Raw genomic sequence first — 24,617 nt, forward strand, 5'->3', positions numbered from 1 at the left:
TCAGTGGAATGGGATTGTTTATCTGGATGTGGCTTAGCCTGAGTGAAACAAGCTAGAGGTCAACTAATAAATGCCACCCCCAACACACCCATGTGCAAAAATCACACAAGGCACGGGGAGGGAGGGGGAGGGAAAGGGAAATACTGGGTAATGGTATTAGGACAGATGATGTTACTGTATCCACGCACAAATATGTAACAAGGAATCCCACCATTCATATAACTAATCAATACAAAATATGGAAAAAACGGAATCACATAATTCAAAAAAATGAGACAGTGGTTATCCTTTTCTTAGGACAGGGTCAAACGTTTCCCCAATTTCTCAAAGGAATCCATGACCCAAAAATGATCACGAATGTGACAATATCTGCGGTTCCCTTTCACTCATTTCCATGCATCACCAAGGAGTCTTCCGATCACCAGTCACCAAGAATACGGTCTGCCAGGAACCAGGACTGAAGGAAGAGTGGGTTTGGGACAGGACACTGGAGTCTGGTTCCTGAATCTCACTTAAATGAAGTAAACGGCGTGTAGCTTGTTGGTCTTCTGTGAAACTGGCCAGCACAACTCTGTGTCATAGTGTCTGACCAAGTTTTTGAACTTTGAAAACAGAACCCACCTCAGACATTCGAAGCCTCTCTTCTGGAGTCTCGTCCTTCTCTCTGGAGGCAGGAGCTGAGTCCTGTGGGGGTTGGGTTGTGCCTGGCCCAAGACATGCCCCAGGTAGACAGGCCAGATACATTTGTGAATTGAATGTGTGAAGCCAAAGCCATTCACCCACAGGAGTGGAGGGGTAGTCACGAGAGAGAACGTCGCACGCCAACAGCGAGGACAACAGTTCTGCCTGACAGCACCGCCCTGGGTCAGAGAGATGGAGGAAGAGGCTCAGAGCGGAAAGTCGTTCAGTTTTTAATGAGTTTTAGTCTGCGATACAAAGCAGGGTGCTAGCAGTTCACTTTTTCTTCCCAAATAAAGGCAAGTTACAGAAGCGTATTAGAGACAGAAGATAGAACACATGAACCTGGTTTTGTAAGCAATCACCCTCAAAGCCAGCAGTACTGTTACAGTTTAAAACAGGCTTTCTGCAGATGCCGCGCCCCACCAGCCCACCCTGTTTATCAGTTCGAATTCTGGGACTTTTTTGACTGAAGAGATTTCCTGGGAGGCGTTTCTCCTTTGAGCCTTTCATGTGCATGGGTCGTTCTTGGAAATCTTGCTGATCTCAGGGACTCTCCGGCACTGGATGAGGAAGGAAGCTGGATGGTTCTTCATGAATTCTTCTGAGGAACTTTGACTGTGACCTGTAAGAGGGGTACAAGAAGGTGCTGGATCCTCCCACTTCCCGGTGCTTGGCAGGCGCGTGGCCTGGGTGCTGCCCAAGTGTGAGCAGGAGGGGCTTCTCTTACTCCCAGCATCTGGTCAGCTGGCCAACCACAGGGACTTCCAGGACTGTCCTCTATGCGAGATCATCTGCCCCCTTAACCCAGGGGCTCTCCACCAAGGTGATCGGGTCCTCCAGGGGACCGCTGGCAATGTCTGGAGGCATTTTTGATTGTCACGGGGGTGAGGTGGCACTGCTGGCGTCTAGATCAGGAACACTGCTCAACTCCCACGAGTTTTTTGCTTTGTTTTGTTTTGGGGGTACTGGGGATTAAACCCAGAGCTTGGCAGGTGCCAGGCAAGGGCCCTACCACAGAACTACACCCTGAGGCACTCAGGTTCTCGCGAGAGACCAAACCCCACATCAGGGCAGCACAGCCCCACACAGTCCGGCCCCACGCCTTCCCTTTGAAGCACTGCCTTCTACCACCAGCAAGATCCGAGAGGAGCCACGTTCCCTGCTTCTCAAGCTTTCCCACGAGCCCTGCCGTGTCCAGAACGTCCTTGCCCTCTCCCTGCCCCACTCCAGCCGCGCTCATCCTTCCACCAGCTCCAACGCCACCTTATAGTTCAAGTCCTCCTTAGCACCACCCACATCCCAAGACTTACCACTTCCCATCAACGGAAGCTGGATCTCCCTGTGCAATGTCACCTCCAAAACCTACAGCAAACTCCTTGCCCATGTGGCTGTTGTGCTGCCCACAGGCCCCCTGTATGAAGCGTGTGCGCTGGGGACGAGGTGAAGTACAATATGTGGACAGCAAGGCAGCTGTGTGCCAATCTGCCACACCTCCTTATGCTGTTGTACCCACACTTGCTCATATTGGAACATTTCATAATAAACCATACATATTTTATTCCAGTAGCCTTTTTGAGAACATAGGTCATCTCTTGGCCTCTGTGTCTCAGGCTTGGCGCTGTTCGTACGTTAGGAAGCCCCTGATGGGTTTCTCACCGGCCCCTGGTAGCTGCCTGGAGGCTTCTCATTTCCGTTCCAGGCAAAGCTCAGTTCTGCCCATTTCCTTTTTCTTTAAGTATCATTTGCTTATGTGTTTCCTGGTTAAACTGTGTAACTAGTGTTCATTGTAGAGGGGGATGCTTTCGTGTATTTGTTTTTGTCTTTTTTATATTGATAAATAAATGTATTTGATTATTTGCCAATGTGTACATATTGTTCTAAACTTGGGCTGATACAGGGTACCTGTTACTTTGTGTTCTGCTTTCCTTACTTTAACAGGTGAGCGTTTTCCATACCTAATGTTCTACAGAGACATTTTTAAGCATGCGTGGAGTGACCCACGGTTTGGGGACATTTGGGTTACATCTGACTTTTTCTCTTAGAGGTAATGCTGTGATAGAAGTTACTGACGCTAAAACTTCCTCTGCATTTCTGACTAGCTCCTCAGGCCAAGTTCCTGTCGTGGGATGGTCAGCGGGTATGGTGCGGCCCTTGACGTCCAATGCCTTCCAGCCCATTCTTCCTAGGAGCCTCTCCTTGCTGCTGAGCCTACTGGGGCCCTTTCTGCTCCAACTATCTATCCCCTGGAGGATAATGAAGTCCAGAGAACAACCGTGTAAGTCTGCGGGCGTCAAGACCCCAGGGGCTGGGTCGTCACCTCTTCTGTGGCTTCTCTGGCTTGAAGTGAGAAACAAGTAATAAGAGCAGTAAGAGCTGACCCTCCCAACCCCTGCCCGCTGGAGAGGCCAAGCACAGTGGGCTGGACACTCACAGTCTTCACTTCGGTGTACGCCTGCAGGCCGTACTCGCCCAGTTCCCGGCCACTGCCTGACATCTTGTAGCCGCCGAACGGGGACTGGGCCCCAAACACATCATAGCAGTTGACCCTGTAATTTGAAGAGAATGCAGAGATCACCTTGGTGCTGTGTGTTCCGCCCAGGGGCTCCCCAACCCGGCTCTGACAGCTTACTGAGAGAATGGGCCGGACCGTGGAACTAACCAGTCGTGGAAGAGGCCACACGAGCCAGGGCCTCAAGTCACTGCTGTCCTTCCTGATGCCGCCACAGGTAGATCAGTAACAGTGCATGTGACAGCTTTCAATTTGGATCAAGCATTTTGGCTCATTAGTTGGTAGGCTTATGTTTTTCTCATTTCCAACTTCAAAACTCATTAAATTTGGGCTGGGGTTGTGGCTCAGTGGTAGAGTGCTTGCCTAGGGCACTGGGTTCAACTCTCAGCACCACATAAAATAAATAAATAAATAAATAAAGGTATTGTGTCTGTCTACAAAAAAAAAAAAAAAAAAAAAACCAACTCATCAGGGCTGGGGCTGCGACTCAGTGGTAGAGGGCTCACCCAGCACCAGTGTGAGGCACTGGGTTCCATCCTCAGCACCACATAAAAATAAATAAGTAAATAAATAAATAAAGGTATTGTGTCCATCTACAACTAAAAAAATTTTTCAAAAACCTCATTAAATTCTAATTGGACTTAAAATGCACCTTTTAAAGGTATTAGTACATTCTCAATGTCATGCCGCCATCACCACTGCCTAATTTTGGAATATGTCTGTTACCCCAAAAAGACCTGTGCCCAACCAACAGCTACTCCCCATTCCTCTCCAGCCCCTGCTGACCACTACCTGCTTTCTGGCCTCGTGGATGTGCCTCATCTGGATGTTTATATAAACAGAACCAGACCACCCACACCACTGGTGTCCGGCTCCCTCCACTTAGCACCGTGTTCTCCAGGCCTGTCAAGTTTGACCATCGGAACTTCATTCCTTTTTACAGCTGAGTCATATTCCACTTAAGGATAGAGCACACTGTGTTCAGTCACACATCCACTGAGAAACCGTTAGGTTGTTTCCACCTTCTAGCTGTTATGAAGGATGCTACTATGCACATTTGTGGGCACATTTTTGTGTAAATATGTTTTATTTCTCTTGGTATATACCTAGAAGTGGAATTACTGGACTACATGCTGATTCTTTTTTTTTTTTTTTTTTTTGGTACCGGGGATTGAACTCAGGGGCACTTAACAACTGAGTCACATTCCTAGCCCTTTTTCTGTATTGTATTTAGAGACAGGGCCTCACTAAGTTGCTGAGGCTGGCTTTGAACTCTCAATCCTCCTGCTTTAGCCTCTCAAGCTGCTGGGATTATAGGCATGCATCACCGCACCCAGTTCACATGCTGACTCTTATGCTAAACTTTTTGAGGAACTGCTAGACTGTTTTCCATAATAACTGCTCATTTTCCACTCCTACCGGCTGTGGAGGAAGGTTTCAACTTCTCCACATCCTCACCGATACTTGTTATTTCATTTTTTTTTATTTCGTTTTTTTAAAGTATAGTGGGTGTTGAGTAGGTGCTAAGTTTTTAAGATCAGAATTGCAATTGCACATACTCTTGACCCTGGTCTCCTGCCCTTGTCATAGCTAGGGAAGGAGCCTCAGTCATCCATCTGTGTGCCCAGGGAGAGCTGCAGAGGCATCTACACTGCAGAGAAGTATACTCTCCTCAAGAGGACATAGCTGAAAATATCCCATCTATCAGCTGGCTCTAACATGCCCTGGTCTGGAGAAACAGAGCCCAGAACCCCAAATTCTGGGATCCAGCAGATGTTGGCCTTGGAGAATCTCGCTGGGCTGCAGGAGCTGATGGGAGGCTCTTACCACACAGTGCCAGCCTGAAGGGCTTGAGACAGGTAATTGGCCTTGTCCAGGTCTTTTGTGAAGACAGCTGCAGCCAGTCCATACTTGGAATTGTTGGCTCTCCCGACAACTTCCTCTATGGTCTTGAACTTCAGGATCTGCATCACTGGCCCAAAGATCTGGGGAAGAGAGAGCAGAGTGGAGGGTGGGGCAAGAGGAAAGCACCAGCCCTTCAGTGTCACAGTGCTGAGCATATGATGCCAGAAGCCACCAAGGCCCCAGTCATAACCCAACAGTTCCAGAGCAAGATGGCGACCTTCCTGGTCAAGACACACAAAGTGGAGGCGCTCTCAGGGGCTGATTGCCTTCCCTGCACCCCGTGCTTTTCACACAGTATCTTACTCTGCTCTCAAGATGCCCCAGGTTTATCTCACACTTTCTCTGCCCTCTTCCCAGAATGGGCAGTTTCTTCAAATATCTCTGGTTTCTTTGCCTGGAGCGTGATGTTTAGAAACCATGACCTAAGAGTTAGGTGTGCATGGTGCATGTGAGGTATCACTGCTCTCAGGCCCTTGCAGGGGAGACCATTAAGGGGAACAAATGGTAACTGATCAAAATGTCATCAAGTGCCAAAGGAACCGACTGATTATAACGTAATCGCTGGGCACAGCAGGAGCGTGGGAGCCCCAAGGGGTCTAACTGGTGGTATGGAGAAGGGTGTCACAGAAGTCCTGCTGAAGTGACAATCGATCTGTGACAACAGGGAGCAGAAATAGCCAAACTGGAAGAGGGACGAGAGGCAGAGAGGAGGAGATGGAGTCCTGGTAGAGGCGCAGCTCAGCCAGAGTCCTTCTTCCCTGAATCCGGCTGTCCACTAAAAGGGACCAGGGCTCCTTGAAAACATGGCTGGTTTCAGGAAGCGAGAGTGTGGAGACAGGTGGGAGAAGATGGCCAGTATCTCTCCTGGTTGAGGCAGGATTTTGAGTTGGGGCCTCCCATGCTCCAGGTACTACCAAAGCACAGGCGCCCCTGACCTTCCAGAAAATTGAGACTTTAAAATAAATCATCAAAGTAGTCATGATGGGGGAAAGCAGAACTCTGCTGGACTCCTTACCCTGGCTTTGCATCTCGATCTTATTTTCTTTTGACTTAGACCCCAACAGGCGCAGCCCGCCGTTCCCCATCTGAGGCTGCATCCGTGGCCTTGATCAAGGGCTGGGGAAATGGGGCAAGCCTGAATGCCACAAGCCAGAGGCAGGGTCGCCACGGCTACGGGGAGCCCAGTGCACAGCGGGCACTGAGAGAGTGAAATGTGCGACTTAGAGGAGCTGCCCAGAGATCAGATGAGTGTGCAGGAGAGACATCAAGAGCCTCCTGGGGGGGGGGGAGACAGCCCCTGGGCGTACCCTGACCTCCTGCTTGTATCAAGGCCATGGGCAGGGCCAGGTGACATCACTGTCCTGCCCAGTGCCAATATTCTCCAGCAGGTAGTTACAACAGGCTGCACTGAAGAGTGACAGTAACACAAGCGAGTTATAAATAATTCATTCTAGGTTCAGAGCTGGCCCAAAGCCAGGGGACGGGTGACTGTCAAGATGCCAGCCCAAACCGCCCACCTCTCCTCCCTCTGCAGGGCATCCCCCAGCGCACCGGCCCCAGCTCCCAACCTCTTCCTTGGCAATGGTCATGCCGTCTTGCACATCTCCAAACACGGTGGGCTGAATGAAGTAGCCGCGCTCGGCAGCAGCCCCCCCACCACACAGCAGCTTCGCCCCCTCTTGCCTCCCTGATTGGATATAGCCGAGGATCTTCTTGAACTGAGTTTCATCCACCTGTGGGAGAAGGAGCCCAGTGTGATGGAAAGGTTAAATTCAGACCGCTCCGAGGCGTCAGGCTGAGAACCACACAGACAACTAGAAAATGGACCGAGGTCTTGAATACCCCAGGTTAGAAGAGGAAATACCCAGGGCCGAGAAACATAAAACACAAGAGAGGTTCGACTTCGTTGGCTATCACAGAAATGCGTATCCAACCCTTTGTTTTTATTTTTCAACTATGAGATCAGCAAATATTTTAAATAATAAGAAAATACAAGGGCGTGGGGTTCACCTCAGAGGTATAGAGCATGTGCTTGGCACACAGAAGTCCCTAGGTTGAATCTCTAGCACCAAGAAAAATAATAAAAATAATAAGATACATTAACAAACCTGAAGAATGAGAAAGTATACTCCATTATATATGAGTTATCAAAGTGCACTCTACCATCATGTATCGCTAATTACAACAGGGACTGGGGTTGTGGCTCAGTGGTAGAGTGCTTGCCTAACATGTGTGAAGCACTGGGTTCAATTCTCAGCACCGCATGTAAATAAATAAAGGTCTATTCACAACTAAAAAAATAAAAAATAAAAAACTAACTAACTAAAACAAATTTAAAAAAAGATACATTAACAATGAAGGTGTATTCCATACATGATTAGGACTATCAATTGGCACAGCTCTTAGGACCAGTGGTTTATTAATATTGCTAAAAAACCAGATGCTCATCCCCTTTGACATAGCTATTTAACTTTCAGGAATTTATTCTATACATGCACAGAAAACTAAAGAAGGCTATTCACCTTGTTTAGCATTTTGTAAAGGTAAAATATAGAAATAATTGTAAGTATAAATCAGTAGAGGCAATGGTTCAATAACCATGGTATGCCCATGTTCTGTCTGACACTGAGGTAGCCCAAGATACTCTGTACAGAGAGGAAAGAGTTTGTGGACCACACAGACTACACAACCCTTGTGAAATGTAGTGAATAACTCCATGCGAGCATGTGTACACGCTCACCTATGGAGAACATAGAAGGTGTCTTTTTTTTTTACTGAAAATACCTTTTTTTTTAGTTTTATATGGATGCAATACCTTTTATTTTATCTTAATTTGGTAAAAATTAAATGTTTAGGGCTGGGATGTAGCTCAGTTGGTAGAGTGATTCACGTGCACAAGGCCCTGGGTTCCATCCCCAGCACCACAAAAAAAAAAAATTAAATGTTTCCACAAGTTTGCATCACCTTATTAACTACAAAGAACAATGAGAGAAGAAGGGATGCCGGGGTTTCCAGCAGCACCGTTCGATAACCAAAAACTGGAAATAACCCAAGAGTCCATCAACTAAGAATGGAGAGACAAAGTGCAAGCTCTGCCCGTCAGGGAACACCGCCTGGTCACGTGCCAAAATAAACCGTGACACAGGCCCCGACACCAACACTGCAAGCCTGAAAGCACACGGAGGGGAGAGGCCAGTCACAGAGGACCGCCTACTGCATGACTTCATTCATGCAAATCACCTTTGTGGACAAATCCTGGTGGCCACCAGGGCCTGGGGGAGGGAGGAATCAGGAGTGGCTGCTAACGGACACAGGCCTTATTTGGAGGTGATGAATATATTCTGGAATTAATGGTGACGGCTGCACAACCTTGAGAGTATATGTAAACCAATGAACTGTACAATGAAAATGGTGTATTTTATGGTCCACAGCATGGGAATTATATCTTCAAAAAGCTAATAAAAAGAGAAGCCAGGTGCGATGGTGCACGCCTGTAATCCCAGTGACACAGGAGGCTGAGGCAGGAGGATCGCAGGTCTGAGGCCAGAATTAGCAACTTAGCAAGGCCCTAAGCAACTCAGGGAGACTGTAAAATAAAAAGGGCTGGGTTTGTGACTCAGTGGTAGTGTCCCCGGGTCCAGTCCCCAGGTAGGCTAGGGGACAAAGGTAGGTTCATACCCCTGCTCCAGGGTGAGAACAGTCCATCCTCAGATGTGGGTGTGGCTCCCCTACTCAGGGCCACAGAACTGAAAAACGAGGGAAGAGATGGCAGGTGTGGTCCTGTGCTCACCCCAGAGGGGCAAGAGTGAGACCTGGACCCAGCTCCACCTGACTCTGAGTCTGGGACCTTCCCATCTCCGAGCGTCAACCGCCCAGGCTCACCCTGAAGTGCCTGCCTGGCTTACCTGCGGCCCCTGCTCCGTCCGGCTGTCAAAAGGGTTACCCACCACCCGAGACTTGGCCCGGGCAACACTGCGCTCCACGAACTCCGAGTAAATGTCCTCTTGCACGAAGGTTCGGGAACCGGCACAACAGCACTGGCCCTGGTTGAAGAACAGGGCAAAGTGGGCCTGTTCCACTGCCCAGTCCACTGTGGGGAGAGGACAGGGGAAAGGCAACTATGAGGAGAGGCTGACCCCAGCCCCAGCACCATCCATCCTGCAACCCATCCACGCCACTCCCAGGGCGGACACCTGCAGGGTGCCAGAGCCTGGGTCAGAGCAAGACAGAGCCCTCTCTCCTTTCCCGAAGCTTGGGGACCAGGTTGGGGGACAGACAGAAAGAGAAAGCTCTCTGGGGAGGATGTCCAGGACGTCCATGTGTGCACACAGGGGACAGACCACAGCAAGGAGGAGAGAGGTGGGAGAGGCCAAAGGGCCATCCGGTGGGGGCAGAGGACCACAGGAAGAGCGGGACTCCGGCCAACTCCACCACTTACTATCAGCGTCCGACATGATGATGTTGGGACTCTTTCCCCCCAGCTCCAGGGTCACTCTCTTGAGGTTGCTGTTCCCCGCAGCAACCTGGATGAGGTGGCCTACCTGTGGGGAACGCAGACAGAGACAAGCTCTCAGTGGGGAACAGAGCCAAACGCTCTCTACTGACAGAACAGGGGCCCTCAACTCGAGGAAGCCAATGGGTTACAAAAGAGCCACCCTCCCTTGCTGCCCAGCCCGAGCCCCTAAGCCACAATGATGACAACCACGTATCAAGGGCTGCCAATCTCTGCCTGCATGTTAAATCCAACCCCGATAATGGCCTGGGGCAGGTGCGACTCTTCCCCTTGGTTTAGGAACACCAGAGCTGGGCCTCAGAGTGGCCAAGCCACACAGTTGGAAAATGTGGGATCAGGACCCACACTGGGGTTCAGACCCTCTACTCAGCCCCCTTGCCGGGGTGACTGGAGTGTGGCCCCCCAGCATGCTATACATCCCATGAGGACAAGGACAGGGTGCCTTTCAACTCTGTATTCCCCGAGCCTGTCACAAGGCCACCCTGTGCTTACTTCTTGGTACTTGCTTACTTCCCCACAGAGCCTCTCAGTACTGGGCAGGGTGCTGACTAAGCAACGGAGTATCCCCAACTCGCTACCGTGGACACCTCCGCCCTCTGCACCACCTCACCACCCACAGGCTGAGTGTTTGGAGGCGCCTGTTGTAGTGGAACTGTTTGAAGGTCACCACCGTCCTACTATTTATTGACACTCTGGGAGGTCAGGTGATGAAGACAGCTGAGATTTCAGGGTAGGAAACAGCTGACCTCGGAAGAACTGGACTGCTTTCAAGGAGACTGTGTTGAGGAATCACCAGGTGCCCTGTCTTTGTGGGTCTCGTAGGTGGCACACAGCAGCCAGCCACGCCCGGTCCACTCCTCGCTCGCTCACTGTGGAGCATGTGCTCTGGGCCGTGCAGTCAAAAGATTTACCTCACCCGCATGCACTCCACCCAGTGAGGGTGAGGCTCTTTAAACCACTTTAGAGAAGGGGAAATGGAAGCTTCGGTCACTGAGTGACCTGCCCGAGGTTGCACAGCAAGGAAGAGCTGAGGCCAGGCGCAGGGATGCAGGCCAGGGACCCCAGCCACTTGGGAGGCAAAGGACCGCAAGTCCTGGCCAGCTTGAGCAACCTGGCCAGGCCCTGTCTCAAAATAAAGAGTAAAAGGGTCCGGGGTTGTGGTTCAGTGCTAGAGTGCCAAAGTTCAATCCCAAAAGTGCCACAAAACAGAAAGAAGACACAGGAGTGTGAGGCCAAAGCCCACCATGTTCCCACTACACTGCCCATGCTGTCACTACCACAGGGACACCACCCCCAGCCCCTCAGAGGAACTGAACTGAGCTCGCAGACATTCAGAGACCCGCCCGTCATGACGCTAGGCCAGGACTGGAGCTCAAGTCTTCCCGGAGCCCTGTGGGAAGGAGCCTGACGTGGCCGAGGGCTTTGGCTTCCACTCTGGGCTTCATGCACCAGCCAAGCCTCCCTGCTCCACGGGGGATGCTGGCCCTGCGAGCAGCGTGTGGAGGGGCAATCAGGACACAGCGGCCGGCTCCCTTACTCCTGCCACACACAGGCTTCACCTGCGTTGCTCAGAGGCAAGTCCTGGGAGCTGAGCCTGACCAGGTACCCAGGCCCTCCTCTTGAAAGCAGTAGCCCCGGAGGACAGTGGGAGCTTGAGCCAACTGTACTACAAGTGCGAGGTCCCAGGACGCCTTACCTCAGTGGACCCTGTGAATGCCACTTTGTCCACATCCTCGTGGGAGGCAATGGCAGCCCCAGCCGTGGGGCCAAATCCAGGAACAATATTGACCACACCAGGGGGGAAGCCGGCCTGTAAGCAAAATCCAGAGGACAGTAGGAGTCAACCTTCTGCTCTAAGAGCCCCTCCCAGAGAAGACAAGGCAGTTTGCTGGGGACACACGCGTGCAGAAGCCAGCTGTATGGGCACCGAGTGGGAATTCTAAGTGATTCAGACAAGAAGCCTGTTCGCGGGGCTCCCTGGTGGGCAATTCATAATCCATTAAAGGATGACTGTCACTCTTCACAGGGGATCTGGCCACGAACCCAATGTGCAAAACAGTAAGCAGGGAGTCCCTTTGGGTTAGTCGCATGCAAGTGCAGTCAGAGGTCGGAACACGAGGCGAACCTCCTTGATCAAATTGGCCACATAGAGGGCGGTGAGTGGCGTCTGCTCAGCAACCTTCATCACAACCACATTTCCGGTCGCCAAGGCGGGGCCCAGCTTCCACGCTTGCATCAGGAGCGGGAAGTTCCACTGCAAGAAACAAGAGCCCCGAAACCCACCTCCCCTCAGAGCACTACTCCAGGTGGCTAAAAACGCCGCCCCACCCCACACTGAGATGGCCGAGCCAGACAGGTGACTGGCGCTCTAGGTAGCTGGCGCCGTGCCTCCCTGAGCAGGAGCGAGGTTAATTCCTAAGTTTAGATGAAGAAACTGAGGCCCCAGAGTAAGGGACTTGCTCAAGGTCCTGGGTGGCTTGTGAAAGCCAACATCCTCGGCCATCATCCAAGGCCGCCTGTGGAACCGCCCCTCTGGAATGAGCCTGGTCCAGGCTACCAGATCTCCACACCCGCCCTCTTGATGACCTTCGGAGGGGTTGACACTCACAGGAATGATCTGCCCGCACACCCCCACGGGCTCATGGCGGGTGTAGCTGAAGAAGTCGCCATCCATGGGAATGGTTTTCCCGTGGTACTTATCAGCCCAGCCGGCATAATACCTTTAACAAAGAAAAGTTGAAGTTTTAAGCAATGTCTGATTTTGTGACACCCGCCCTTGCATGTAGCTGATTCCCAGAAAGACCTGCAGGACGGCCAGGAACACCGAGACCCAGCTACATAACTAAACCTCGAAGCCTCAGAATCAGTTAGCGTGCTCACAGCAAAAAGTCAAATTCCAGGGGCCCGCTTCCAACCCACTTGATCCAGCTCTCCAGGGAATCACTAAACGTCCAGATTTATTAAACGGTGACTGTTGTCACCAGTCCCAGCACCATAGAGAGTGTCAGAGAACCATGGATCAGATCTGGTGGAAAAGGGCAGATATTTCCAATGGTCAGCACTTCCTGAGACTGGACAGTCACAGGAAAACAAATCACCAGCTGGGCCCCCACCTTGTAAAGCTTGTTATCCAGACCACAGGGACACACATGACAGAAAAGCACAGCAAGTTAGAGCTGGTGGAAAACCAGCTGTGTACTCACAATACCTAATGGTCACGTGGTAGCAGGGAAAGATGAAAGATACAGGAAAGATAAAGTTTGTTGGAGGAAGATTTCTGAAGGGCGTGGGGTCTGTTAAGGTGGATATAAAACCAAAGCTGGTCTAGGCCAGAACATGGGTTTGTGACTCGAGGGAGGAAAATGGCCAGGGGGCTGCCGATCCACACAAGCCCAGCCCTCTCTGACTGCTCCCTCCTGCACCTATGTCAACATGGTCCAGGCGCACCTCAGATAATCAGCACAGAGGAATAATGCTGAAACTCAGGAAGGAGCGGCTCTGTGAGGCTGCCCTCCCAGGTGTTCCTGCAGCATGGGTTTCTCAGCACTGACAGGCTAGAAGTTCCTTGCTATGGGGCTTGTCTTTCCACTGCGGGATGCCCTCTGACCTCTCTCCACTAGATGCCAGCAGCATCCCGTCCTTTGTAGTTGCGCCCTGGGAGGTTTGATGGCCCTGATTGAGCAACCCCATGCTGAAGGGTAACTCCCCCACTCTTTGGCCCTGCTCCCTCCCCACCACCTACAGCCCTGCTCAGCTGGCCAGACTCAAAGCCAGCCCCCAGGAACTTGGCAGTTAGTCTTGGCAAGATTAAGTGCTTCGGATTAGTTAAGCAGCCAGGTTCCAACATGGTCAGGCCCTGAAGGAGGCCATGTGCAGCAAGAAAATAATGAAGGAAGGGGTGGGGCGAGCCAGGCTCAAGGGCATTTTGGATCTGAGGCTCATTGGGGTCTCTATCATCTAGGTTGGGCAGCTGGACTTTGTGTTCTTTGCAACTCCAAGGTTTCTAAAAAAGCTTCTATTCCTTGCTCACTAAGATGTCTATGCTTAAACTAAACCCAAAGCTAGCAAAAGGCAGGAAATAACAAAAATTAGAGCAGAGAGATGAAGCAGAGAATGGAAAAACAATAGAATCAACAAAACAAGACAAGACTTTGGCAGGAATGAAAGAGAGAAGCCACAAATAACTAAAATCAGACATGAAAGAAGAACTGGGCACAGTGGTCACACCTACAATCCCAGCAGCTCAGGAGGCTGAGGCAGGAGGATCTTGAGTTCAAAGCCAGCCTGAGCAACTTAGTGAGGCCCTAAACAACTCAGTGAGACCCTGTCTCTAAATAAAATACGAAATAGGGCTGGGGATGTGGCTCAGTGAAAAAAAAAAAGAAAGAAAGAAAGAAAAGAAAGAGGAGACATTACCACTGACCTTAAAGAGATAGAAAGGCTTGTAAGACACAACCATGAACAACTCAACTGCAAGCAACACGTCAGATAACCTAAATAAAATGGGGAAGTTCCAGATAGCACATAAATAGCCAAAAGTGACTCAAGTAGAAAGAAGCAGAATTTGTGACTAAGTTACAACTTTTGACCGTGAGGAACTTTCCCAGGAGACAGAGTCTAAATGGAGCGGCATTCCCCAATCCCTGTGGTCCCCTGGAACTACAGTGATTCTGTTTCTGTCTCCCAACATTGCTCCCTCCCTTTTGGCACAACCAAAATAAAGAACAGGGAACCTGAGACCATACCGGAAACATTTCAAGACCATGTCCAAATCTACCAGGTAGGAGATGACATAGGGCTTGCCATTGTCCAGGGTCTCCAAGGCCTGAAAAGACATCGAGGTCAGCAGAGACAAGATGATGCAGAAACAACAAGAGGCAAATAGGTGGCCACACAGCACGGAGGCCCAGACTGACAAAGGCTACAGACACCAAGAGTGAGAGTTCCTTTTGGCCACTGAAAGTCGAGGGCACTTCTGGATCATGGCCCTAGCCTTCCCTAGGAGGGAGAAGGAGAAAGGGGGACAGAAGGAGCAAGGTATTAACCTCTCATTCATTCATTCCACGGATTTTTTTTTTTTTTTTTTTTTTTTTTAAGCTTCTGCCTTCTGTCAGATCCAGGTGCTGGGGACACAGAAGTGAGCATGGATCTTACAGAGCAGAGGTAGTGAGTCGTGACACAAAGCATCCATCACACAAGTTAAGATTACTAAAAAGGAAAAGACCAGTCTCTCTGACTTGGTCTGAGAAACACCCACCTCAGACTAAAAGCTGAAGAGTTTGCAGGAGGCCCGTGGGCAACAGGCTGGTGGGAATGTGAGGAAATGTAGCTCACCCCAGCCGCAGGGCAGTGTGCCCAACGGCTCTGGTGCTCAGAGAAGCAGGACTGACTGGGGAGGGGGAGCCAGGCCCGCAGGGTCTCATGGACCACACTGAGGACTCTGTGCTAGGGATGCATGATGCTACACAAGGCTGCCCTCTGGAAGGTTCGTCTGGCTGCTGTGTGTGGAATGGATTGGGGAGGGGGTTGCAGAGGGGAGGGCCTCTGCAGCCAGGGAGAGGACCCACCATGAGCGAGACAGAGGGAGAGGTGCCCCTCCTGTGAGCTCTCCCAGGAAAGCTCTCTGATGAGGTTCCTCCCTCTCCCCCACTGTCCTTTCTTGGCCAAACCCACTGCATGGAGGTGGACACAGGCTCCACTGGCTGGTGTGGGGAATTCAAAGGTGTCCATCTCGCGCCATCCTGATGTCAGCAGCGTGGACCCTGGCTGTTCACTAGATGCCATCATCCCTTCGCCATGTGGAAACAAGGGCAAGCGGGCAGAGGACTCACCGCCAGGTAGGTCCGGTCCCGTTCGATCAGATCAGCCAGGCGGTAGAGCAGCCGGCCCCTGTCAGAGGCGTCCATGCGTCGCCAGGGCGAGCCCAGCTGGAAGGCGGCCCGGGCAGCCTTCACAGCCTTGTCCACATCTTCCTGCAGAACACCCACAAAGACGGCTCAGGCCTTCTCAGCATGATTGCCTCCAAAAGTCACCCACCCATGGCCGAGCACAGCCCCAGGGCCGGCAGGACCAGCCAGGCCAGCACCAGGGCTACCCCTGATGTGCTCCAGACCTCAGCGACAGGGCTGGATCACGGACTCTTCTCTCTCGTGCCAAGGGTCAGGGTGCAGATAAGAATCCTGGCTGTTCCTACTTTTCATTTCAAAATCCCCCAAAGAGTTTGGGAGGGAAAGGCACCCAGGGGTCCGAGCTTAGCATTTGACCACTTTCCCCACTTCCAATAACATTCCTTTGAAAACCACAGGCATTCTCCAACAAATGAGGCTCGCCAGCTTCCCTCTTCCTTAGAGAAGCAGGGAAATTCACAGCTCATACAGAGAGATGTGAATCAGGAGGCAGGGAGCAGAGTGTTCACTTATATTAAACACATATACCATCAGACGATCCTATAAACCAGAAAAATATTCATTTCTTTCAGCAAAGGAGGCAAGACCTTATATAAAAAATATTGTCCTAAGGCAGAGGACTAAGGCATTCTTGAATTATTTTTAATGACGCTTCTATTAAAAAATATCTTTACTAAAATTCTAATCTTTTAATTTGAAATGCTATTACCTTTTTAGTTTCTACCAGTATATACAATTCAAACTGACACCAGAGGTGTATCTCAGGAAACCCAAATTCTATCCAGCAAGATGCCACTATTATCTATCAAGCATCTTCCTCCTCTGACCTTCACCTTCCAGGGTCTGAAAAAGAGACACTGGATGAAGGGTTCCTCGAAGTCCCTTCCAAATCTATAATTCCACACTTCATGGCTCATCAAACCCAGATACAATCTAGCACCTTCATCTATAAGAAATCCTGTTGGTTCATTTACCCAAATTTTTTAATTGACTTTTTTAGGTTATAAAACTAAGACATGCATGGTAAAATTCCAACCACATAAAAACACCAGTTCTTACCTTATTCCCTTCTGCTACCTGACAGATGACCTCTCCAGTGGAGGGATTGACAGTGGGGAATGTTTTCTTGCTGACGGAATCATGCCACTCATTGTTTATGAAGATCTACGATGAGAAGGAAAGAAGTTCTCAGGACCAGCTCTCAACCCAGCACCAAACACTGGGGAGACATATATATATATACATATCTCACGAATATGAGGAACTATGAACCAGCTTCAGTGGGCAGTAGCCTCAAAGTTGAAAGCACAAGCCTTGGAGAGTCTAAGCTGGGATGCCCACTCTGCCAGGTGACCTTGGGTAAGTCACTTGACCTCCCAGTGCCTTGGCATCTTTGCAAAATGAACAGAATGTTCCTCATGTTCCAGTTATCTACTGCTGTGTAATCGCTCCAAAACTCGGTGGCTGAAGATGATTTCTCATCTCTCAGAGCTGTGCCCATTGATTGGACTCAGCTGGGCAGAGCTTGGGTGTATGGTCGCAGTCCCAGGGCAGCTGGGGCCACAGTCCCCTGGGCTGGACGTGCAGATGGCTCTTCGCTCGCTTGTCGAGCACCTCCCAGCTGCTTGGGCTTCCTGACTTCTACATGGCAGCTAGTCGCCCCAGGGAGTGTTCTGAAAGGCTCCGGTGAAAGCCGTAAGGCTTCCTGAGGCCAAGCTTCAGAAATCGCCGTGTCTCATTTCTGCCCCCAATTCTGTTGGTCCAAATGAATCACAGGCCCAGGCTTTCTTCTACGGGTCTCTTTGGCCCCAGTTACCCAGCTGGCCAGCCTGGACTGGGACCCCAGGGAGTCATCTGCAGCTACTCTGGGCCTATCTGTGATCACACCTAAGACCAAGCCACCGAGCAAAGCCTGGAAGCTGGCTGCACCAGGGTCGGCGAGGGTGGCCCATCTCAGTTGTTCGGCAAGAGTCCGGGTGAACGGGACTCCTTTCCTCCTACTTTTGCCAGCTGGGGCAAGGCCGTCCCCTCTTAGCCTTCTTTCCTCATCCATGGAGTAGGATCACTATAGAACCCTCTTCGGAAAGAGGCACGCCTGGGCTCAAGGGGTTTGCACCAAGTCCAGCAAGGGGTAAGTGCCCCGTACTACCACAATGACAGGGCAGGAGCCCCTGGAAGGAGCAGTCAGGTAAGGGACGTGCAGGGGTCACTTTCCCCAGCTGAACAGGACATTTCTGCACAACCCCTGGACGCCACTGCAGCATCATGCAGAGCTGCGCACCCACAAGGCAAGCTCTCGGCCACCGGCAAGAGAATGTGGGTGAACGTGAAGCAGATCTGGGAACCATGTTTATGTGGCTTCATAGTTGGTGGATATAAGCTTTAGGGAAACGACACATTTCTTCCTGCAGAGGTGGCAGTATCCCGCAGGAGGTGTGGACATGGCAAAAAGGGCTCTGGCTCAAAGCCAGGCAGACCCCTGCTCCAACACGGCACAGCTCAAGTCGGCTCCACTGCACCCAGCTGGGGCCCCCGGCACACGCTCCCCCTCTCTGAGAACCAGCGTCCTTCTCCTGGTAAATGGGGAGGACAGGGAAGCTCTGGGAGCCGCTGAGGGTTCAAGCTGAAAGAGGAGGGCTTGTCCAAGCAGGACAGGCGGCCTGCAGGCCTGCAGCCCCCGCTGTGCAGGAAGCACTGGGGGGTGTGAGGTCAGAGGGTGGCAGGTCAGGAGAGGCTGGAGAGGCTGGAGGAGTGGGCAGGGTGTCGGGGTTGGTCCTGAGCTGCCCCTTCCTGCCTGTCCTCCCTCCCTCGCCCCAAGGAGGACAGTGGCCCAGTCACCTGCACATCATGGAAACAACTAGCATTTTCAGGCTGCTCATTCGACACCTATTTTAAAAGGGATGTGTTTTTCTTTTCCTCTTCTCCCTTTCCCTCTCCCTAACCTGAGGGTGGGGAAGGAGATTACCTGGAGTTCTGTCCTTGAGCACATACCCACCACAGGAAGATGTCACCCTAGTGATTTTCAACACAGCATGAGGGCGACCTGGGACCCCAGTCAGGGCACGCCTGGAATGAAGCCTTTGAAGAGCTTCTTTGACAGTCCTATTTTCCCTGATGGCAGACCACAGCCTCTGGGACAGGGGTCTCCTGTGCTTTTCCTTTGCTAGCAAAACAATAAACCTTCATTTTCCCTTTTCTCAAAACCGTATCTTTGTTATTGTATTGGCACTGGGGATAAGGACCGAGCTTTTGGTAACATTTCAACCTTGAAGTAAATTTCACCCTCTCCACTTCAAGAGGAGAACACTGGGGCACAGAAGGGATCAGCTACTGGCTCAAGGTCACACAGGAGTGAGGACAGTGACAGGATTTGAACCCAGGCTTTGGGACTCCAAAGACCCCTCCCTGTTCCCACTCCAGCCTCCAGTCACAGCCAGGTTTGTCTTGAAGGTGGGAACTCAACTCCCCAGTCTCCACCCTTAGTTTGCTCACTGCCCCGACCCTCTTCTATTCTGGAAGTTGTAAAAAGCACTCAGCTGGGCGCAGTGGTGTTCACCTGTGATCCCAGAGGCTGGGGAGGCTGAGGCAGGAAGATTGCAAGTTTGAGGTAAGCCTCAGAAACTTGGCAAGACCCTGTCTCAATTTAAAAAATAAAAAAGGGCCGAGAATGTGGCTCTGTGGTAAAGTGCCTCGGTTCAATCCCCAGTAACCAAAAAAAAGGAAAAAGGAACAACCTCAAAGACAGAAAGACCTGGTACCGTTAGGTCCTGAAGCCAAAGTAATTCCATTTTGAAAATCAGCACCTGCCCACCCAGGCGTGACTTTCCTGTTAGGCCCACCCCCAAAGAGTCCCGAACTACCAAAACCACAACAAAGACATCCAGATGAGTTATTTTTTAACTACTCCAATGTACGCAACTATATAGTTAAGAAGTTTTTTCCAGCAGGCTATTGCGCCTTGCAGAGGGGCAGCCTGGAAGATTCTCTGTCAATAAACCTTTGCTTGAACTGAGATGTGTCTCTCATGGATATCTGCGCCAGCCACCCTAATAGGTACAAATCCTGAGTCCACACCCCAGATTGGGACCCCAGGCAAACCCTCAACTCCAAGAGGCCTCATCCCGTGCCTCTGGGGGCTGGTGGGAGGATTCAGTGTGACAGCAGCTGCAGCTCCCAGGCCAGGACCTGCCCACGGGGTTCCCATTACCACCCGGTCTGGAGGTTCTTAGGAGCAAGGGCCAGGCCTGCCACCTCTTTGTGTTGCTCTCTGCAGGACAGTATACTAAATTAGTCTGTCCTAAGAAAATGTTTTCATCGTTGTTTTGCAAAGATCAGGAAGAAAGAAAGGGAGAGGTTCGCCAGTCTGGCTGGATATCAGGTCCCACTCCTTCCCTTTGATGTAGATTAGGGCCCTGGAAGGGTCACACCCTGGCTTGTGAGCTTTTCCAAGTCCTGAATTTGCTGTGTCACTCTTCGTAAGTGAATCAGGCTGGATTTTCCACAGCCTAACCTCCCTTCTCAGTCCAGGGGCACCTGGTGAAGAAGGGACCTTGCAGAAGGGTCCTCGGGCTCAGTTCCCACTTACCTTCTCCTAGCAGCAGACCCAATGGCTTCCCTCCCCCTGGAGAGGCCAGGGAGGTAGGAGCCTTCTCAGTGAGCACCTTGGTCAAAGCTCTGCCCCAGGGGGCTGGGGAGATAGCTCAGTCGGTAGAGTGCTTACCTTGTAAGCACAAGGCCCTGGGTTCGATCCCCACCACCAAAAAAAAAAAATACCTCTCCCCCAAGAGAGGAGCATTTCATAGTAATTTGTCTTAAAAAAACCCCAAGCTTTAAAACCTCCTGGCTCCAACCCAATTTACACAACAAGCTAAATTCCACCACTCTCAGAGGGGCGTGGGGTTGGGGCTGGTCCTCCAGGCTCAGACCTCCTCTTTGAGGCTGGAAGCAGAGTCAGGTTAGGAGTTGACATTTTGCATCGCTGGCAACACCCATGAAGCATTTCCATCCAAATACTCTAACTTCTACATATTTTCATAAGAACGTCTCACTCTGTTTTGCAAAGGCTGGATTCATTCCCCATGAGTTTGATAAGCTTTAGCTGAGAGGCACAGGGTGAACTGCAGAGTCCTAGGGAGGAGAGAGAGAATGAGCCGTAAACAGGCCAACCAAGTGAGAAGAGGAAAGAACAGGCTGAGGCAACCGGAGGAAGCAGCTCTGGCACCGAAGGGCAACAGCAGGAAGTGCTCAGGGCTAGAAGGAGCTGAAAGGGCCACGTGGCTGCAGCGTAGGCAGAGGGGGCTCCCAATTCCACCTACTGTGTCCCAGGAGCTGCAGATACTGCTGAGGGGTCAGAGGGACGGAAGCAGGCACTGCAGCATCCCTGCTAAGGGACAACAGACTTTCTGTTTTGTAACTTGCTTTTCTCAGAAACAGCTGCTCTTGGAACTTACAGCATAGGCAGATCTGCTGTAGTTATTTTGAGTAACAGACTCCTCAATACAGCTGGAATCACAGTTGACTTAACCATTTCCTACGAACGCGTACTTTCGGGACAAGCCCTCTCGACGATGCTGCTATTGCCAACATCCCTTTACGTGCATTTTGGTAAACGGTTTACCAAAAAATTAGAATTGTTGACTTTGAGGACAACCCAGATCCTTCACTGGATTGGATTTCTTGTTTTCTAAGCTCAGCAAATTAGATTACAAACTGCAAATGAAGACAAACCAAGTGGCAGTAGTGGTGGCAGTGGGGACCTAGGAACTGCCACAAGTCAGGAGGGCCAGAAGCAGGATGGCTGGACTCTGAAGACAGAGGCCTGACCAAGGCAGAAGAGTAACATCCCAGCTGCTGCCCCACATCCCAGGACCATGGGCGGTCATAATCTGCTCTGGGTCACCAATAAAAAGTTAAACTATGTTCAGTAGCTGGGATTTCAGGAGACAAGGCACTTTCCAGAGAGAATTCAGTTCAAGCTTTTATTCATGAAAGAATTCAGGACGTTATGTAGGCAATCCACTTCCCGGGAACACATTCTTTTCCAGGAGTAAGTGAGCAAATGCTGTGTGGGTTTCAGCACGGATGACCCTGACGGCATGTGCTTTTTAAGCGGCAGTCAGGTAACTAACCCAATGAAAAGCAGAAGCTGTCCTTTGCACTTTGAGATCCCAAGGGGTAGAGTTCAAGACAAACCTGGCATGCCTCACAGGTGTACCTACCCTTCACAGCCCATCCAGAACCTTGGGTTAATTTGCAGTTAAGTCCAAGGGCCGCCCTCTACCCAGAAGTGCTGCGGATATTCTGGCACCTGGCCCCAACCCCCTCCACACACCCTCCAGGATTGATGGGATTTCACCAACCCCAGGGTGGGAGGGTTAATTCTACTGGGGACTATTTGCCAGGTAGACAGTTTTAACGTGTCCATGTGCTTAGGAGATGGCAACCGCCATGTTGGTGTGATCATTGCCCCTGGCTAATTTCTCATTCCTGTTCCTGCACAGGTAAATTCCCAAATATTTTGCAGTAAACCCATGGATGCTCTACCACTGAGCTACATCCCCAGTTCTTTTTTATTATTTTTACTTTGAGACAGGGTCTCACTAAATTGCCCAAGCCGGCCTCAAATTTGTGTGCCTCCCGAGTTACTGCACCACAATAAGGTCCTCTGAGTGGAAATGCTGGGTTGCCATTAAGCAACCCTTTCCCTGGCTCCTGCAATGCAGAAAACACAGTTTCACAGGCGGCCATTATACATTCAGCAAATATTTACTGAACAGCGATTCTAAGCCAAGCACAGTGCAGGGGAGGTGCGGGTTTATACAGGTAACACACTGAGTCTTTAACCACTGAAGACTTTAATAGGACATATCAGTTTGGGCATTCAGGAAACAGGTTGTGAGAATCTAACATTTGTTTTTACTGGGCAGTGTTTTTACAGAACAAGAACGGAGGGTCCATTATACTGTCACTGGGGAAGGATCGATGTTATCAGTGTTTCGCCTGCTTTCTCAGGCCACTGTTTTGGGGGTTGTCGATTCCATATCCTTCAGGGAGAATTCACTGCACTCTATTAGACTAAATCTGGAGAACAGGGCTTGTGATTTCCACCAACTGAAGGGGCACAGAAGGACCTGCACACCTTACCTCCGGGTGCTGCCACCTCTCCTGGAGGACATTTCTGCTTGATTAGTTTTGAGGTTCAAGTCTTCCAAGCCTCAAGGTCTCCCCTAAACAGCCCGTCAAGGGAGCAACAGCCACTGCATTTTTTGGCTTGTGTTATGCAAAGAACATTTTATGTTTTTAATCCTTTGCAAATGACCCTTTGAAATACTATTTAAAATCACACTGATGTCCCTTTAGCATCGCTCTGGGTCAGGCTAGGAGCCTGCCCTGCAGAATCCTCAATGAGCAGTCAGAGGGTCAGTGGTCCCTCCATTCCCACCGTGTTGACATACCATAGAATGTTCCAGTAAGGGGCTTACTCTTGGGGATATAGATGTGAACTCAAACTTCCCACCGACTTGGGTCTTTAGGAAAGTCACTAAACCTTCTTGTGACTCAGTCTCTCCAACTGTAAAATGGAGATAATTACAGTACCAACCTCACAAGGCTGTTCTAAGGATTAAAGACAACTGGCAGGAGGGCTGTTATTACCTACCAAGTGCCCACAGGAGCTGCAGCCCAGTGTCGAAAGGCACCTTAGCCTCTAACGCCTTCCCATTTTACAAAAGAAACTTAAGCTCAGAGGGGGCCCGCCAACCTGCACTTGTTGCACAAACAAAAGGAACTTTCAAAACCAGTACACGTCCGTGTGCATTCAGCACTGTACAAACTCAAGGATCAAAAAATATTCCTTAGTCCCTTGGAGGCATGGACACCACGACTACCTCTCCTCTCCTCGATTTTCCTTTTGAACGTTCTTGGATGAGGCCTGAGTCAAGAGGTAAAGGAGATGAACAAGAAAAGGGCAAAAACTCCTGCAAAGATGGACTCAAGAGCGCGCATCTTCCGAGTGGCTGACGACGGAGACCCTGCGCAGACACAGCGGCGACGAAGAGGCCCGAGAAACGAGGACCATCCGTGGAAGAAGCGAAGGCCGGAGAGCGACCGCGGCTGGACCGAGGGGGGTGCCAAGTCGCAGCGAGATAATGGGACTGACAGTCGGAGGCGGCCAAGGGGCACAAAGGCTCTCAGGACGGAAAGGGGAAGGTGCGCGTAAAGCCCGACCGCAGCTGGTAAACTGAGGCCCCCAGCTACCCACCCGCCCAGCTCTGTCCGCCCAGGGGCTGCGGCGACCCGGCCCGAGAACAAAGCGCGCGGCTCACCTGGTTGCAGAGGACCTCGGGCTGCTGGTTGGGGGCCGGCACCGCGTGGGTGGCGGCTGCGGAGAGCAGGCGACCGCCGGGACGGGGCCCGAGGCGGGTGGCGGCGAGCGCGGCGAGCGCGGCGGCGCGCAACATGCTGCGGCCTGGGACGGCGGCGGGCGGCGGCTCGCGGCGCAGGACTGCCGGGCCGGCGCCTGCGGCCGGGCCACCGTGCCACCGCGCGGCTCCGCCCCGCACGGCCACCAATGGGCAGGCGCCGGGGGGCGCAGGGGCGCCGGCCACGCCCACCCCCCGCGGAGCGGCGCGCCAGTGGAGGGCGCGCGGGCAGAGGTGGGCGGCCCACCGCCCTCGGCCCGCCGCGCACCAACCCCGCTCCGCGCTTCCCTGCCTCCCGCGTGACGCGCCGCGAGTGGCAAGGACCTCGCGAATTCAGCACGCCGTGGTTCGACCCCTAACCTGTGCCCAGACCCCTGATGGTGTGGAAGCCGGAACGGGAGCGACCCTGACTTCCTGGAGCTGACACCCAAACTCGGGGTGACTTCAGACTGTGTGCGATAAGGGCGGTGGGGAAGAGGAACCGGGTGTAGAGGCGGTGGGGCCAGAGAACACGACTTTTAAATACATAGCCAGAAAGTGACAGGTGGGACCTGAGTGGGCGGCAGCAGGGAGTCTGGTAAAGGTCTAAGGCAGAGCAAATCAGGGGGAGTAACACAAATGTGGAGGCCTTGACATGGGACCACCCTGGCACCCGTTGGAGAAGTGCAAAGAATGGAGCCCAG

General features: G+C 51.5%; 1 protein-coding gene across 1 annotated transcript; it reads right to left on the reverse strand.

Annotated features, from left to right (window-relative positions):
- Positions 1 to 887: 887 nt before the first annotated feature.
- Positions 888 to 24,063, reverse strand: ALDH2 (aldehyde dehydrogenase 2 family member). The gene is made up of 13 exons (XM_079151880.1): positions 23,839 to 24,063; positions 16,574 to 16,678; positions 15,440 to 15,580; positions 14,354 to 14,433; positions 12,217 to 12,328; positions 11,734 to 11,862; positions 11,305 to 11,418; positions 9,534 to 9,636; positions 9,001 to 9,185; positions 6,664 to 6,828; positions 5,018 to 5,175; positions 3,113 to 3,227; positions 888 to 1,303 (listed from the first exon to the last, which is right to left on the reverse strand). Exons 1-13 carry the CDS (start codon positions 23,971 to 23,973, stop codon positions 1,271 to 1,273), a joined length of 1,575 nt encoding a protein of 524 aa, XP_079008006.1. The 5' UTR covers positions 23,974 to 24,063; the 3' UTR covers positions 888 to 1,270.
- Between the last annotated feature and the right edge of the window lie 554 nt (positions 24,064 to 24,617).

The sequence above is a fragment of the Sciurus vulgaris genome (assembly GCF_902686455.1).
Source record: "Sciurus vulgaris genome assembly, chromosome: 8".
NCBI lineage: Eukaryota > Metazoa > Chordata > Mammalia > Rodentia > Sciuridae > Sciurus > Sciurus vulgaris.

What these genes read in the sequence shown, in the direction of transcription:
- ALDH2 (XM_079151880.1), bottom strand. Translation starts at nt 23,973, where the DNA reads ATGTTGCGCGCCGCCGCGCTCGCCGCGCTCGCCGCCACCCGCCTCGGG. An exon ending in GGGACCGGACCTACCTGGCG is followed by an intron (nt 14,434 to 15,439) that starts GTGAGTCCTCTG and finishes ATGTCTTTTCAG; the next exon opens with GCCTTGGAGACCCTGGACAA. An exon ending in TGACCATTGCCAAGGAAGAG is followed by an intron (nt 5,176 to 6,663) that starts GTTGGGAGCTGG and finishes TCTCTTCCCCAG; the next exon opens with ATCTTTGGGCCAGTGATGCA.